This window comes from Chaetura pelagica, unplaced genomic scaffold, assembly GCF_000747805.2.
Source record: "Chaetura pelagica isolate M959 unplaced genomic scaffold, ChaPel_1.0 scaffold119, whole genome shotgun sequence".
Lineage (NCBI taxonomy): Eukaryota > Metazoa > Chordata > Aves > Apodiformes > Apodidae > Chaetura > Chaetura pelagica.
In genome coordinates this window covers 2,774,503-2,790,878 of record NW_009954406.1, presented here as the reverse complement: position 1 = coordinate 2,790,878, position 16,376 = coordinate 2,774,503, and the positions used below count along the sequence as shown (strand labels likewise).

Sequence of the window (16,376 nt, the reverse complement as noted above, 5' to 3'; positions counted from 1 at the left end):
CAAGGGCTCCCTCCCCTCCCCCGCCGCACACACCCATGTTGAGGAACTCGCGTTTATACCGCCAGCCAAGCGTTGCTCTGGGGCGAGGGAGTGCTCGGAGCTGCTCCCAGTGTCCGCCCTCCGTAAAACCGGTAATGCCTTGAAAACGGGGTCTTTCTCAGTCTTCTGGTTCCTGGTAAGCAAACGCTCCCTCCCCCCCCCCGCCGCACACACCCATGTTGAGGAACTCGCGTTTATACCGCCAGCCAAGCGTTGCTCTGGGGCGAGGGAGTGCTCGGAGCTGCTCCCAGTGTCCGCCCTCCGTAAAACCGGTAATGCCTTGAAAACGGGGTCTTTCTCAGTCTTCTGGTTCCTGGTAAGCAAACTTTAAATTCAGGTCGAGGTGGACAATAGGCACTCCAGTGAGCCTCATTTTCCTGATCTCATGTGTTTGTGGTCTTCGAGTACGCGCACTCCGAAAGAAAATTGAAACCCGGATAAGCTGTTTACACTGATACGTTTACAGTGTGTTGTAAAGTGAGCGTTTGCTAAACATAAGCACTTAAGGTAAAAGGCTATGTGCCTCTTTAACAGTACCCTTTCCCTCCAGAATAAGATTTTATTGAAGCACCTTTAAATTAGAGACAGTAAGTGTCTTTAATGAAGAATTTTACTTGTGGAACAGCATTTTTTCTCTTGTGGGGGAAATAACTAATCTTTCAGTTGATTCTGGCTTATTTATCATAACACCATTTTCTAGGCAGGTGCAGAGTGTTGTATGTCATATTTTTAAATCTGCTATTACCATGAGCTGTCTCCTACTTACTGGCAGAACTTCTCTAAAAGGTCTTTTTAATAGCACTGTGTTTAAAATCTATATTAATTGGAGGAGTAAGGATGGAAGTTCCTTACTGAAGGGAGTGATTGATAAAACTGTGGGCATGCCTTAGTGGCCAGTGTATTAATATGATAAGTTAGTGCTCTTGTAAGAAGCTTTTCTTTGTAAAACGTCAGTCTCTTTACAAAACAGGTTATGTTTCTGTGTGTCTGGGCCTGTACTCAGAAAGGATGGTGTGTAAAATCTTTGTAAGATCATAAATTTGGGGGGAGGAGTAGGAAAGAAAAGTGCACAGAATGTAGAATACCCAGTTTCTGTCTCATTAGGAAAATATCTTCTGAATTACCAACCTGTATGCTTAAAGCTGGTCACGTTAATCAGTATACTTGTAGTATGTTTAAGCAAGAGATTCTTCAGAATGGTTTGCTTCCATCAGAAGGTAGATGGCTATAAAGAAGTAAAAATATGCAGCCATAAAATGTTATTAATACTGGTGTGTAATATATTTCCCATTTAAGCTTACTCACTCCAAGATATTTTTTTTAAAAAGGCATTGATATTTAATTGCATCATTAAACTGCTGGTTAAAGTAGTGTGCTTCTGTAGCTTGTAATATGTTACTGTTTAACTTAAAGAAAAGCAATACTGACATAAGGTTGTATTTTCTTTTGCAAGAGATAAGGTGCAAAAGACTGAATTATTGTATGCATACAGAAGTAAAAGCTGTTTTGGGAGCTAACAGCTTTAATATTGTGTTGTCCTATCACAGAGGATTTTAGCATTCAAAAAATTGCAGATCATTATTTACAGCCTAATTTTGGTTTTTTGATCCATATTAAGGTTCATCCTTTTTACCCATAGTGATCACTGTTTTCACATTAGGTGAACTTTAAGAATTTAAAAAATGCCAGGTCTCCTATAATTTGGGTTACATTATTTTTTACTTTACTCCATCCTCTTTGTGAAGGCCTCTGAATCCTGGTTTCTAGGAAGTCTCTAATTTTGTTATGGTTATTTATGTCCCGTCCATCAAATTTTCTTCAGTTTCACTAAGTTGTCCTCTCCTATTCTTACCCTAGCAGACTTCTGTTTCTTACTCCTAATGTTAAAATAGGCCGTATTTTTGTATCAGTGTCTTTATCAATACTACTATGAAGCTTTCCACACCCTAGGCTATCACTCATCCAGCTGTGTAGTGAGGCAGGTGTACCTGAAGTAAGCACTGATGCCGGTCTAGCTGTGATCCCATAGAGCTTGATAGACCTAAATTCACTGTGTCTGTGGCAAGAACAACCAAGCAGTGTGCCTGGGGCAGTTTTGCCTCGCTCCCTTCCCCATGCTACAGCTGCTGTAGATTGTACCCTAGGGCTATCTGAAGGGCTCTGACTTTACATGCAGAATATTCTCATGGTTTTAAATGTTCCTTTTTGTAGGAAGCTGAAGCTGGGCAGAGGTTGGCTTGCACCTGGCTTTCCTGTTTCAGGTTTCATCTGCAGCTTCTATCACCAGCTTTTCAGCTCTTAGGTGCCATTTTCATTGACAGTCACATAGTTTAGATCAGTGTAAGAGGGTGACTGTACATTTAATTTTTATCTATGTTGTGCATAATATGTATGTGATAGTGTATGATGCAGTTGTTACAGATCTTTGACAAATCAGAATTGCTAGTTCTGACTCACTGACACACAGAGGTGTCTGCATCCTGCTTCCCAGATCTTGGAGGAAACTTCCAAAAGCATCGGGTGAATAACAGATTGCCATGCTGTCTTCAGCACGTATGATGTTGTGGCAGTGTGGGAAGGAAGAACAGCTGTTGGATGTAAGGAGGGTGGGAAAGTAAAGGCATTGTAAGGTCAAGGACCCAGCTGGGGTTTAGGCGGCTTCATTGTATCAGGTGCAGCTCAACTGAAATGTGGCTTCATTCACTGCATTTAGGCTCATTTTCACTCCAGGCATTTTTAGGCTGCTTTACTGTGTAGTAGATCAGGAACCTAGGCTATTATGTAGGTTGTCTCCTTCTTGCGTCTTTACTGTAGAACCGACTGGAGCAGGAGGGCAAAGAAATGTGAGGTAGACACTGCTGTGGCAGTATATTTTAAATTCTTGAATTGTATTAACTAAGTTGGATCCAAATTAATTTCTGCAGAACCAGTTGAATGATCTCAGGACTGAAAATCTGTTAGGTCTCTACCAGACTTCTCTCAAGGGCTACATGATGTTTAACAAACCAGAATTTCCAAGGTTGGTTTTTAGAATACCAAACACTTGGCCCTGTTTTTGTAATAGAAATCCACATTTACAGAATGAAAGGCTGCATCTGGCAGTATTTGCCAGAAAAATCCCTGATGAGCTCTCCCCAATCTGCTCATGTCTTGAGGTTAGAAAGAGTTCACACTTGCACTTACGTACGTCTTTACATTTTTCTGGACTATAATGTACACATCTGGTTTCAATCGTGGTGTTTTTTTCCTGTACTCTCTTAACACCACCTAAATTTGTTGTGCACTCTGCCTCTTTCTAACATGACAGAACCTGTCATAAGAACTATTCTTATCCATTTAATAAACATATACTACCCAGCCATCAATTTTATCTGAAGACTAGGCGCAATATTTGCTTTACTCCTGCATTAGTTGCTTCTAATCTTTTAAGGCTAGAACATTCACTTCATGCTTCCAGTAACTGTTTCTAAGATACGTACCCCAGTCTGTGATGCATACTATTTCATATGAGCATGAGCCTGGTCCAAGACTGAGTTGTGGAAAAAAGGATGTCTGTATTGTCTCACTATAGAAAAGACCTCTAAAGCAGTCTAGTCCATTTTCTTACTGGTACTTCTGTCTCTTCCTGCCTCCTTCCTGTCATTCGTGCCTTGTCTCTGATATAGTACATCATGGAAGTTTCTGAATTCTGAATGAAATGTTATTGTAGTTAACTTTAACTTAATATGTTTAAAATAGATATATAATGTACACATCTGGTTTCAATCGTGGTGTTTTTTTCCTGTACTCTCTTAACACCACCTAAATTTGTTGTGCACTCTGCCTCTTTCTAACATGACAGAACCTGTCATAAGAACTATTCTTATCCATTTAATAAACATATACTACCCAGCCATCAATTTTATCTGAAGACTAGGCGCAATATTTGCTTTACTCCTGCATTAGTTGCTTCTAATCTTTTAAGGCTAGAACATTCACTTCATGCTTCCAGTAACTGTTTCTAAGATACGTACCCCAGTCTGTGATGCATACTATTTCATATGAGCATGAGCCTGGTCCAAGACTGAGTTGTGGAAAAAAGGATGTCTGTATTGTCTCACTATAGAAAAGACCTCTAAAGCAGTCTAGTCCATTTTCTTACTGGTACTTCTGTCTCTTCCTGCCTCCTTCCTGTCATTCGTGCCTTGTCTCTGATATAGTACATCATGGAAGTTTCTGAATTCTGAATGAAATGTTATTGTAGTTAACTTTAACTTAATATGTTTAAAATAGATGTAATTGAACACAGTACTGGAAGCAGAAGTTTATTCTTGCAGGATTGTGTGGGGTTTTCATCTCAGGAGGAGCCATTTGGAAGAAACTCCTCTAAGAGCATGTTGTTGTATATAATACATGGCAAAACTGGGTTTACTATTACTGTTTACATTTTCTGTAGGAATGGGTTTTAAACAGAATGAACACAAGGTGGAGGAAGACTCTGAGTTGGTAATGCAACATTTTTTTTCCCCAGCTTTTGACATAATTGTATGCAATCTCTGCATTTTAGCTACATTTCCAGTGTCAGTAAATTCCAGGTATACCAAGAAGTTAAAGTGGAAAATGTGTCTCTCTAGATGTTAACATTTGGAAAATATTGTCATGAGGAAAGAATGGCAGCCATTGCAAATCTAAACCTCCTGATTTGTTCAGAGATATAAAACAGCCTAGATTGTGTTGTGGGGGCAGTATGTGCAAAAGTATAGTTTTAAAATTATTTAAGATTTATATTCTGGGTTATGTCTGTTAATAGTGACCCAGTCTTAAAGGACAAAATTTTTTTCAAGATTGTTATAGTTGGCTTTAGTGGTAGAATAGAAGAATGAAAGGCATTTAAAAACAGATTTAAGAATTTTCAAGGTTTGGTAAATTGTAACTATAGTGTAGTAAAGGGATTTGTTAGTGAAGAAAGGAATTTAAAATTCTGTGCACATGCAGCAATAACTCTGTACAAATAACTGTGCTTGTTAAGTTGCATATTAATGTATCCAAAATAATATTAATTGGATCTGTTATAATCCAAGCTATGCTAAGCTGTGCAATAGCCAGCCAAAACTTCTAAATGGACATAAAACTCCTTTTGGATGTTGAACCAGTGTGATGGAACTAGCCAGTAAAATGCCTGTCCTTTTGTGTGCATTGGCCTGTGTGTCTTTGTAGAGATTCTAGTTTCATGATTAGTCGTAGTTTCTAAGGCATCTTTAAGATGGCCACTAGACAGGTGGAACAGCTTTTAAAAATAAATTTCCTTTTCATCATAGAAGATTCTTCTGTGGAAACAGGAGGATGCTTTAAGCAATTGGATGCATTTAGTGTTGTGAATATTTGAAAGAGGTGTTTGGTTTAGGTATTCTCTTACACATTTTGGAGTCAGGGTTCATTGTTTAAGGCCTGGGAAAATGGTTAACTTGCTTTTAGCTGTAAGGTATAAACCAAGATTCTTTTCTTGAAGATGATTGACAAAAATCTAGGAAATACTGTGAGTCAGCTTTGTTTCCTCTGTTCTTGTTTCCTCGGGCATCCTTTATGAATTCAGATTTGGTTTTGTACAGCTGATGGATTTTTCAGGAAGGAGCTCCTAGGTGTCCCATTGGATAATTAAATTTCAGTATTTTTCAGATTTTGGAAACTTTGATTATAAAGATAATTTTACACTTACTATCTGTGAAAGGAAAAGTCTATAAATAATAAAAGGGAAGCTGTGAGGCAGTCTAGATGGTAGTAATACAGATACTTGAGTACATGGAACCTTAGGTACTAAAATAATTCTGACACTCAGAGGGTTGTGTGTGGGTTGGGAGCCTCCTAGTTATGTGGGAGGTATACTGAACACGGTTATCAAAAGCAGAGGAGAAAAAGTATTTTTCCAGTTTGTATGCAACAATTCTTTGCAGTGTGTTGGGGTTTTTTTTCAGGCAGTTAAGAAAAGTTAGAAGCCACTGTCTGTCTGATTAGGTGCAGTTCTATCATAGTTTCAGCTGATCTAAATAGGGACTGCTAAAGGCCTGTATAGTTTTGCATCCTTTACTCTGCATCACATCTGATCCTGAAATCAAGGAGTTAAACCATTTGAAAGGTAATCACTTCTCTAGTAAGATTGCTTTTCTGCTTATTTAACTTTTTGGACTGGCTTGTTACAGGATGAGATTAATTCAAGTTCCTCTGTAAATCAGAGGGAGGGACTGAAGATGGTTTTTAGGGTCAAGATCATGGCAGTGAAGAAACAAGAACTAAGTGTGCACAGTGTTGGATGCTGTCTGTAGTGCAAGCAATACAATCGCAAATACATAATCAAAAGCCACATCCCCTTGAACTGTGATATTGGCAGATCTAAGCACAGAGTGCAGTTAACATGCAGTCTTAAAAAATGGGATCAAATGTCTTTCTGGCTATAGCTGAGGTAAGTCAAGCCCCTTCATCTGCATAGATCCAAACCAAATTCCGGGAATTTGTGTTTTCACCGTATTCTCAGCTGAGTTTTGTGCATTGTGAAAAGGTTTGAGGCAATACAACTGAACTACTGCTACAGTTGTTGATGTGTGTTGCTGTGGCTCATTCTGCTTTTTCCTCTTTGAAAGTCATTACAGTGCAGGCTGCTGTGCTTTCACAAATGCTTCAGTAGTTTTTGTGGAAAGGTCTTTTTTCAATTGTAGCTGACATTAATAGTACTCTTGATAGGCATTTCTGTCTAACTGAATGCAGATTATATATGCTATATATGCTTGATTGAATATTTGAGACAAGTGGATTTCACTGAGATGGAATACATTGAGAAGCAGTGCTTATCACTGCTGTGCCTGAATTTGAATTAGTGCTTTATTGAATAAACAACGTTTCAGCTTTAGGTCATCTGTAGAAATGACATAAATGCTGTTTAGGCTTTGGAAATTTCGGTTTCAGTGCTGTCTTCTGTAAGCTGAAGTATGTTTATGAATGTCATTTTGGAAGATATAAAGCCACTAGGTCATTTCATACTGTGTTTTGCATCTGAAGCCTGTATCTGTAAATTGCAGTACTACAGAGTCAGAATTTTGAGAGGCTTGGAATGTAAAAACATTCATACAGAAATTTCTAAATTTGCTACTTTTGAGCTGACAGCTTTGAAATACTAATTTTTAATTCGATTTTTTAATAAAATATTTTTTATAATCTAGTTTGCTTTGGGGCTTGAGACTTGCTTTCCAAGCTACACTGTTTTTCACTGAGCAATTTATTAACATGAAGCATCACTTGAAAACTGAAGAAAAAGTAATTCTTTAGTCTGCTAAAAAAGCCCCTCCTACTGTTTATTTTTCAAAATTTATCCATTATATAAGTATATTTAGTTTGAAATCTTTTCAGGCTTATGCCTTGCATTATATACTGCTAGTAAGTCTTACACAAAAACTGGTAGTGCTGAAAATATTAGAAAATATGGTAGTTTTTTTAAATTATCAAGTAGAAGCGCAATGTGTAACATAATTAACTGAGTAGTGCATTTGCAGGGGTTAACAAAAGCAAAGGGGTAGGACACTAGGGCACTCCTGAAAATAAAGCTGATGTTCCTAAATAACTCAGGCTTAACTGCATTTGCTAGTCCCAGGTTTTTTTTTTAAGTTAGTTTTCTACAGTACTTCACTGGCAGCTTATCTTTGTATAATGCCACTGTAAGTAGTTTTCCAGTAAAATCCTTAGATATGTATTCTTGGGATATCTCTCTCAAGAGTGGTATGCCATAGTGATGCTTCTTAATTTTGCTAGAAGGTGTACCTCTGTAGTGTCTAATTACCTTTTCTACGTGTGTGTGATAGCACCTTCGATGGGAGTATCAGTTGTCTCTGTCCTTAACTGTCCTTTGCAACTTCAGAGCTATGTGCTGACCTAGATCCAATATGAAGAACTACAATTATTTCTTTGAAATAATCTTTTAGCAGTCAATGGGGCTTTTTTAGAATTTTCTTATAATAAATTGGTCACACTGCGCTATAAAGAGTCTTACATTCTAACAGTAATTGTGCAGCTGACTGGTAAGATTTCACAAGAAGGGTCTTGTAGTAATAATTTACAGTTTATTATCACAGCATCTCACAAATGCAATAACTTGCTTGATTGTGTGATTTAGGACTGTTAACATCTGCCTGAAAGTGAGTCAAGTTTGGAAAGTTAGTAAATAAGCTGTTTGATGTACAGATTATAACAATGTTACATGCTTAATAAAAAACTTCATATAATTTAGGGTTTTAACAAGTATGTATTTTAAGGCTTGTCTGCATGTGATTGAGATTATAATTTTTTTAATCTACTTAGTGCTAACAGGGTCAAGTCTAGTAAAAAATTTCTGGATATCATAAAGTAAAGTATCTCCACAAGTCTTTAAAAGAACACTTAAACCTATACTATAATAATAACAACTAGTTTAAGGTAGTTAGTGCCAAAGCTACAGGAAGGCAACTGTAAGAATACACTCAGTGACATGTCAAAGTTAATAAAATTTTGCTAGGATAACGTGTATGTGTTTCTGCTAGTAATGTCATCTCTTAGGTTTCTTGATAAATCTGTAACTTGTCATAGAGAATACTTTCCTGCATCTACAAAATGACTTGTGCAGTAACCTGGGCTTGTTTGGCTGAGGTCTGTAACAGAAAAATCAGTCTGAATGTACTTATTTGCATCTTAAAAGTTTCAGGTTGGTTGAACTGTTTAAAATACATGGTGCAATAAGTTTTCTGGCAAACTCAGATTTGTTCTAGTGTTTTAGAAACGTTTAGTCAGTATATGCTAGCCTTTTGCTGGATCACCAAATATGTAGAAGTTGTGGTAAGAGTGCATTATCTTATTGGAACAGCTTGTTTTCCAGATAAAATTACAATTTAGTAACTCTGGCATAAAACCTGAGATCTGGAATGTTACATTGTCAGAATGCTGTGATTAGCTTGACTTTGTAGCTGAAGCAGAACTTTTCAAACTCTATTTGTGATCTCTTATGTCACCTTTTTCTTTTTCTAGGCTGCTGAATATGTTCCAGAAAAAGTGAAGAAAGCTGAAAAGAAACTAGAAGAAAATCCATATGACCTTGACGCTTGGAGCATTCTCATTCGAGAGGCACAGGTTTAGTGACATAGGATTACATTTCCTTATCTATGGTCCACTCACACTATTTGGTTCTGGAGTAAAATCAGCATAATCATTTCCATAAATCATAATACTGTAAATGCTATTTTGATTTTCAATTTTTAGAATCAACCTATAGACAAAGCACGGAAGACCTATGAACGCCTTGTTGCCCAGTTCCCCAGTTCTGGCAGATTCTGGAAACTGTACATTGAAGCAGAGGTTAATATTTTTACATTTTTTCTTATATAACATTTAATAGGAGTTTTAAGTTTACATTTTAATAAGCATAAATAAGATAGGCACATAGTATCTAGAGAAAGGGGGATTTTAAATATGCCTTGCCTTTATTTTGTAAAATAGGTAAAGGAGTGATTAAAATGAATTCTAAAGTATTGGGTCTTTTATGAGTTGATGATTGTTGCATTATGGAGTTGCAACAACATTAAAACCGTTTCAATGGTATTGGAGTGCTTAAGCCTTTTATTTACTTGTCGTGTCAATTTATTGCCTCCCGTGTCACTTACTTAGAGGACATTTTGGTTTATTTATACATACAAACTAACTTGAATGACTTCCTGTGAGTGTTTGAGTCCTTTTTTTTTTTTTGGTGTCTTAGGGAATTGAGTGTTCTTGTGAACAGTGTTTTCAGGGAGGGTGTGGGATGGAAGCTGGTTTCTGGAATGAAAATTCTGGGGAGATGGATTAGCACAACTCATTAGCTTCTAAAAATCCCAACAAAATTTCAATTGTTTACATAACTATATAAGATTTCCCACTAATTGCATTGATCATTTAACTGGTCTTCAATGACATGCCATGAAATGCACTGTATAATCGGATTTAATTGTGTTAATTTTTTGTAGCTAATATTGAACACTAATACAGATGCTTTTTGTGAGCATCTTCTAGCTGCACGTTCTTCTTAAGAGACAGATACTCTACATGCTGAACTACAGGGGTGGGGACCTGAGTTCTGCAGATTGGAAATGAGATAGATAATTCTTTTCCAGTTTATGTGAAAATTGCTAGGCAGTTTTCTGAGTAGCAAAACTGCATTGAATAATTACCTTATTTTATATGAAATTACATATCCAAATGTATTCTGGCAGTATATTTTAAAGATTATTAAATAGAGATTATGGGAATCTAATAGATTTTTTTATATTGCAGTTTATGGTAAGATATTATAGTGTGAAATAGTGCAACCTAAATTTGATATTACCTAAGTACATACCATATAATTTTCACTATTTTGTTTTCAGTAGTTTGTAATAGTAGTTGCAATGTTGGTGATTGGACATAATTGGGAGATTGAATGCACTAACACATACAGATGTGTATTTTTTCTTGTGGGATCCTGCAGGGAAATAAATCCCTTAGCCTCTTTTACCCTGCAATGTTTACTAGAGATCTAGCCTTTAGAATCTTACCTATTTTGATCACTACGTTATCTGTTTTCTGTGCTTACTTAAGGCCTTTATCTTTCCCATGCCTGGAATTTAAAGCTGAGTAGGACCACCTCAGAAGGCCTGTACTACATTAAAGGTCTTCCAGCAGAAAATGCTACTAACAGTGTAAAGTTTCTTGTCTTGAACCACATTCAGAGATTGACTGACAGACATTGTTACCCTTAATCGACACCTTTTAGCTATTTTATAATCTGTTAGTATTTAGAAACATTAACAGTGGCAAAGCTTTAAGCAGTCTAGGGTGTAAGTTTTTACCTGCTTCTTCAAGGAAGGAAGATCAGCTTCTACGCAACAGGTACAGTAACCAGGTAACATGAGGTAAATCAGACAAGGAAGGAATTGGCAGAAAGATCACTAGCGTGTGTGTGTGTGTGTCTGCCTTATAACTACACTTCAAATATAAGAGAAATTCATATATTATTCTGTTACTCAAAACAATGGATAAACATGAACAGTAGAGTTCTGGTAGAGGTTACACTTGAAAAGAAATAGAGGTCACTTTCTATAGATTTATCTTTCATTGTAATATCCAGTTTTTTTAAATCCTGATTTAATTTTCGGCTTTTCTTTTCTGGTTCCAGTAATGTCTTTCAAAACTCACATAGTGACCAATTTAACTAAAAAGCAACATGCATATCTCTGATATTTTTTAGTCTATGTAACAATTTATAGTAATATGCTGAAATAACTTTCCAAATTCCTCTCTAAAAAGACATAAATTCACACAATTAGGCACTGTTGTCAGTGTTGTTCTAAGTTGCATATAATTTATAAAGTCCTATCTGTGACTAAATTAAATATGAAATGCTTTCTCAAATATTCTGTTATGTGTGGTTTAATATAAATTAAGACTTCAACAAGTTTGTGAAGGCTACCTGAGAATACCTGAGGGATTGTTTTGAAGCTTCTTTTCTTTCTAGCTTAAAATGGATGAGGAATAGAGGGAAGGTATTTTCCAAAAGCTTTTCTCCTTGGAAATCTTACTAGTCTTCTCCTGCTACAAAATTTATCTCTGATAGTTTGGAAGTCTAGATCTTTGCAGCCTTGAGCTGGGAAAGTAAACCAGTGGTAAATCTTTGTTTAGCTTTGCTTTTGATTCACTTTCACTGCCTCAGCATTCAACTCTGAAAATTGCTAAATCTGTAAGCTGCATTTTTCCTGATGTCAAAACAAACATTGTCACTTTTCTCTTCAATATGGTAACATTTCCTCTTTGCATCACAAAGACAGAAAAGGAGAGGAAAGTGGAGTTGGTTTCACTAGTTGCTTTCACTAGGGAATTTTGTCCTTTAAATGATGTACATCTCAGCTGAGTGTCATTACATAGTGGTGGTCTATTATTGGAAGATGAGGGGATATGATCATGGCCTAATGAAAAAGGAATTAGCCCTTTAATAGCTGAAATCTTTATAAAATTCTTAGAAATCTTTACATTTCCCTTTGCCTGAGTTGAGGAATGTGTTCTTTTTAGACACCCAATCTTCAAGTAGAAATCACTGTTTATAATCTACATGAACAAAAACTGCTTCTTTGCATATGACAGTTCATTTTGTAATGTAAAACTTCTAAGCATAGGTCTTACTGCTCTGATTATATTTTGTTTTTATGATAGGGTTTGTTCAGCTCATGGACTCTGTTTTTCTTTTTGTGTATGACTTTGGTCCTTACTGGGATGTGGTGTAAAGTAGTTCTCAGAACTTAATAATGACTGTGCTGAATTAACTGAATACTTCATCCTTCTGTTTTATGTGCCAAGCACCAATTTATATGCCCTGGTCTCTCTATTATGACTGATTTGGTAGTCAGTAGAACATGGAGATTAACTGGGAAGAGCATGCTTTGACAGTTTGTTATTGGGAATTCTGCTATTAAAGTTTGATCAAAAAATTTTGATTCTCACACTGGCTCTTTTTTCTTCTGACATTCAAAGGAGCAGTTGCAGGACACACAAATAATAGATGAAATAATTGGATCAAACAACTTGCAGCTCAGTTTTTGGGTCATAGTGTTTGAATGCTTAAGATTTGTGAGAATAGAGTTTTGTTTACTGAATTTGATGAGCTGTGTAATACATTTTTATACATATTTTAGCAAGTAAAGTAGTTAACATGTTATTCTGCATCTACTACTAAAATTTAGGAAGTGAGGTAATAATGCCACTCTTTGTGTTCAGACTCTAGTTTTCTCTAGTTGCTTAAAGCACATTTTCATCTTTATACCTTTCCTGTAAAAATACACTTCCAGAAAATGTGAATCAATTCACATGTCAGTGCCTCTTTCACAGTTTTAAAAAGGAGCCTGTAAGTCTAAGTCCCACATGTTGCCATAATGTTAAATTCATGTATCACATGATCTGGATTCTAACCTGCTCTGCTGATTTGCTGTGTCTCCTTGGGTAAGTCATTTAACCTGTTTTGCCATTATTGAAACAGATACCTACCTACCTCACAGGGTTGTTGTGAGGCTTACTTTAGTGATTAAAGTGTTTTTGGCATCTAGCTAAATGGTGCTACGGAAATGTAATAATAAATTCTGATGTAATACGCCCTATGACCCTGTAGGCCCAGCTGTCTTATTACTATTTCCTTTGTCTCTTTGACTGTTTGAACCATCTTGTAGATACAGAAAGACTTGATAATGCTTCTCCTACACTTGAAAGAGCTTTTACTTTACCAGTGTTGTAAATAATTCAGCAGTTCTAAGGCAAGCATTTGAAGTTGTCACCTTTTTCTCTGCTAGTTTCCTTTGAGAAATCACCAGGCCGAAAATCTTCTTAAATACATTTATTAAACTATGTTCATGGAGTTGCAGCGTTTTCCCTAATGATCAAAATAATTTTTACTTCTAGTTGCTCTAAGTGGAAATTTCAATCTGTAGTTGTCCTGAATGTTTCAGGATAGTTCACACTACACCTTTTTTCCTTTTTTGTTGAGTATATTGCATCATCTCCCAGCCACTTTGAACTGATGTTAGTAGGGGCTGAAAGATTGCCATAATTAAAGATCAAAAACCATAAGCACAAGACACTTGTGACAAATACCCCAAGTCCAGAAACAATAAATACAAAGCTAGGAACATGCGTGTGAAGTGTTTGGCTGTGTATGTATTTTTCATCTTGCAAATTTTGCAAGTAAGACTCCTGTGTTACTGCTTGTTCTAAAGAGGTGAATCTAGATACATTTGTTCAGATAACTTCTATTGGATATGATCACTTTGAATTTTAGATGTCTCAGTAACAAAGCAGATGCTGTATGAGGATTCAGAGAGTGGGACTAAAGCTTAGGGTTGATTGTTTTGCATTTCATCATATGCAATACATCAGTATCTTTAATACGTGTAACTCACACTGGTGTGGACACTAGTCAGAATGTATCATTTAATATACTTGTATATGAAAAATGTAAATAAAACAATTTAGAAAAATTATTGTTCTTGTTTAAAATGTTTGTGTTTCTTCAAAACATTTTCTTCCCCTGTTTTACTTTAGTTTGGTTCTGAGTTCAGAAAAAAATTATTCTACATAACACCAAAATTCTTCTGCTTGGGCAAAAATGGAAGCTGACTTCTGTCAGGATGTTGGGGTGGTCAGAAGTCAAAGTAGAATAGACTTCTTGGCTGAGATTCTGTTTTAGTGGTACTTTCAGCTGGAAATACTACATATATCACTAGTTGATCTTTGTTAATTTCTTAATGAAAGACATACCCATTATAATCCATGCCCACCCTACTAGGCTACTGCATTTCTCATAGTAAACTTCTGCTTTTGAGGAACTGCTGTACAGGTGCTCTGTACAGACACACTGCACATTCTTGACTACCTCGGTCTGAAATTTTAAATCTTTTTTACAATTGTGTTATTTATGACCTTTTCTTACTCATGTGTGGACTTGTTCCATTTCTGTTAATAAATGTTGTTCTGTCTGTGTGGTTATTGTAGACTTGCACTAGAAAGTGAATGCAAGTTCTTTCCTGTCTTTTCTACTCAATATCTAACTACAGGCATGTACATCTTGCATAGTTGCCATGGTCCTACAAGTTGTAAAATATTAGAAAGTTACGCACAGAATTGACATTTGTAGTTTCAGAAGATACATGGAACAGCACTATAGTGGTTGTATTTATAATTCTGTTACCTTTATTTGATCCTAAATATAATGGAAAGTGTTAGGAATTTTAAAGTGGAAGTTATGTCTAATGAAGAAATTACTATGAACCCTTTCAGTAGTATGTTGATGTTTTCACATGAATAAACATGAACTACTTCCTGTTCTGTTGTGTTCTTTCCGTGTGGGGTGACAGAAACATCCCTATTAGAAGTGTTAGTTAGATAAAACTCTTGTTCACAACACTTGAAGTCTCACTTTCAAATGTTATTAGGACAGTGAAAAATTTTCTTATTGTGTGCTTTCTGTTGTTGAAGTCATTTACTGATTCTTGTGTTGATGTTTTGGGTGGGAGAATGTGGGTGGTAGGTGAGGCACAAACTTGAGCTACTGTCATGTCTGAACCTGAAAGAACCAGAAGTAAAAATAGAGTTTTCTTGTGTATCCTGTTAGTAGTTACAGATTGGTTATCTTCATCTGCACAGGTGAGGGAACAAAAATTACAATTTCTCATCCATTTCTACATCTCTTCCAGATGTCAGCTGGTTGAGCTACCTGATGTTTTATATTCAGTTTTTGAGAAGCCTTATGGCTGAAAGAACACTTTCTCTTAAAGCTTATCTGTTAGTGTTATTCATAAAACAATGCTTGACTTTATTTGCTGCAGGGTGTCTTTGCAGACTCTGAAAAGGCTTTGAGTCACTGCTGTGATGAAACACAGTGGCTTCTCTTAGCTAGAGACTTCTGTGAAGGCAAGTGGTTCATTCTGGAACTCCTGTGTTGTCTTTAGTACAAATGTTCTTAACAGTGTGCATTGTTTTTTTTCCCCCCTCACTGGGGTACAGTTTTTCTCACTAATGGCTCAAATGTGTTAGGTTTCCTGCATCTGATAACAATTTTTTTACTTCTGCAGTGAAGTGTTGTGTACCTAACACAGCAAGCTTTGATATATTCTCTTTCTTACATAAATTCAAAAGTGAGAGGAAGTTACATGCATTGGTGCATAACTACCATTGCACAGATGGCATTAACTTTTTTTTGTGGCATGTTGTATACATGCAGTTAACTACCATGAGAAAATCTCACAGTGACTGGAATCTGATCCATATTCGGATTTAACTAATGTGTTAGTGGTACGTGTTCCTAGACTAAAAGCATAGGAGCATTTCCAGGTTCCTGTGGCATTAGAAATGTTTCAGTTTAAGGGCAGGAATTGTAAGTAGAAAGATGTCCTTTTCACATTTAGTTTGTGGACAGTTTTCGGTGATACTGCTATAGGATGGAATATGATTGCATTTTGAGACAAGACTGTTTAACAGAACTCACGTGTGTTCTGAAGTGTAAACATTTTGCCTGGCTCTGGGTGTGTTTCCTTAGAAGCCGATTGTACTACACCATGTGACAGGGTCCACGTTATTCTTGACAAGTTCCAGTGAGCACACACTGCTGATCCATTAGCAGATCCTGTCACCAAAGGTCTTACAGATTGCTGCTGGGCTAAAGGCTTTCAGATGTGTGACAGCTTCAACTTTCTCCAAAAGGAGGAGAGTTAGAATTACTGGTCTGCTGAGGAAGCTTGGTAATTTTACTCATACTTTCATGCTCACTGTCTCAGCAGAACAGTTATGGAGCTTCT

General features: G+C 36.5%; 1 protein-coding gene across 1 annotated transcript in view; it reads left to right on the top strand.

The window, feature by feature from the left end:
• CSTF3 (cleavage stimulation factor, 3' pre-RNA, subunit 3, 77kDa) overlaps nucleotides 1-16,376 on the top strand; it is a 51,597-nt gene that overhangs the window by 1,698 nt on the left and 33,523 nt on the right. Inside the window, exons 2-4 of the mRNA XM_010004272.1 lie at nucleotides 162-355; nucleotides 9,061-9,162; nucleotides 9,292-9,387. Of these exons, the coding sequence (XP_010002574.1) occupies nucleotides 162-355; nucleotides 9,061-9,162; nucleotides 9,292-9,387 (392 nt within the window). The remainder of the gene's footprint in view (nucleotides 1-161; nucleotides 356-9,060; nucleotides 9,163-9,291; nucleotides 9,388-16,376) is intronic.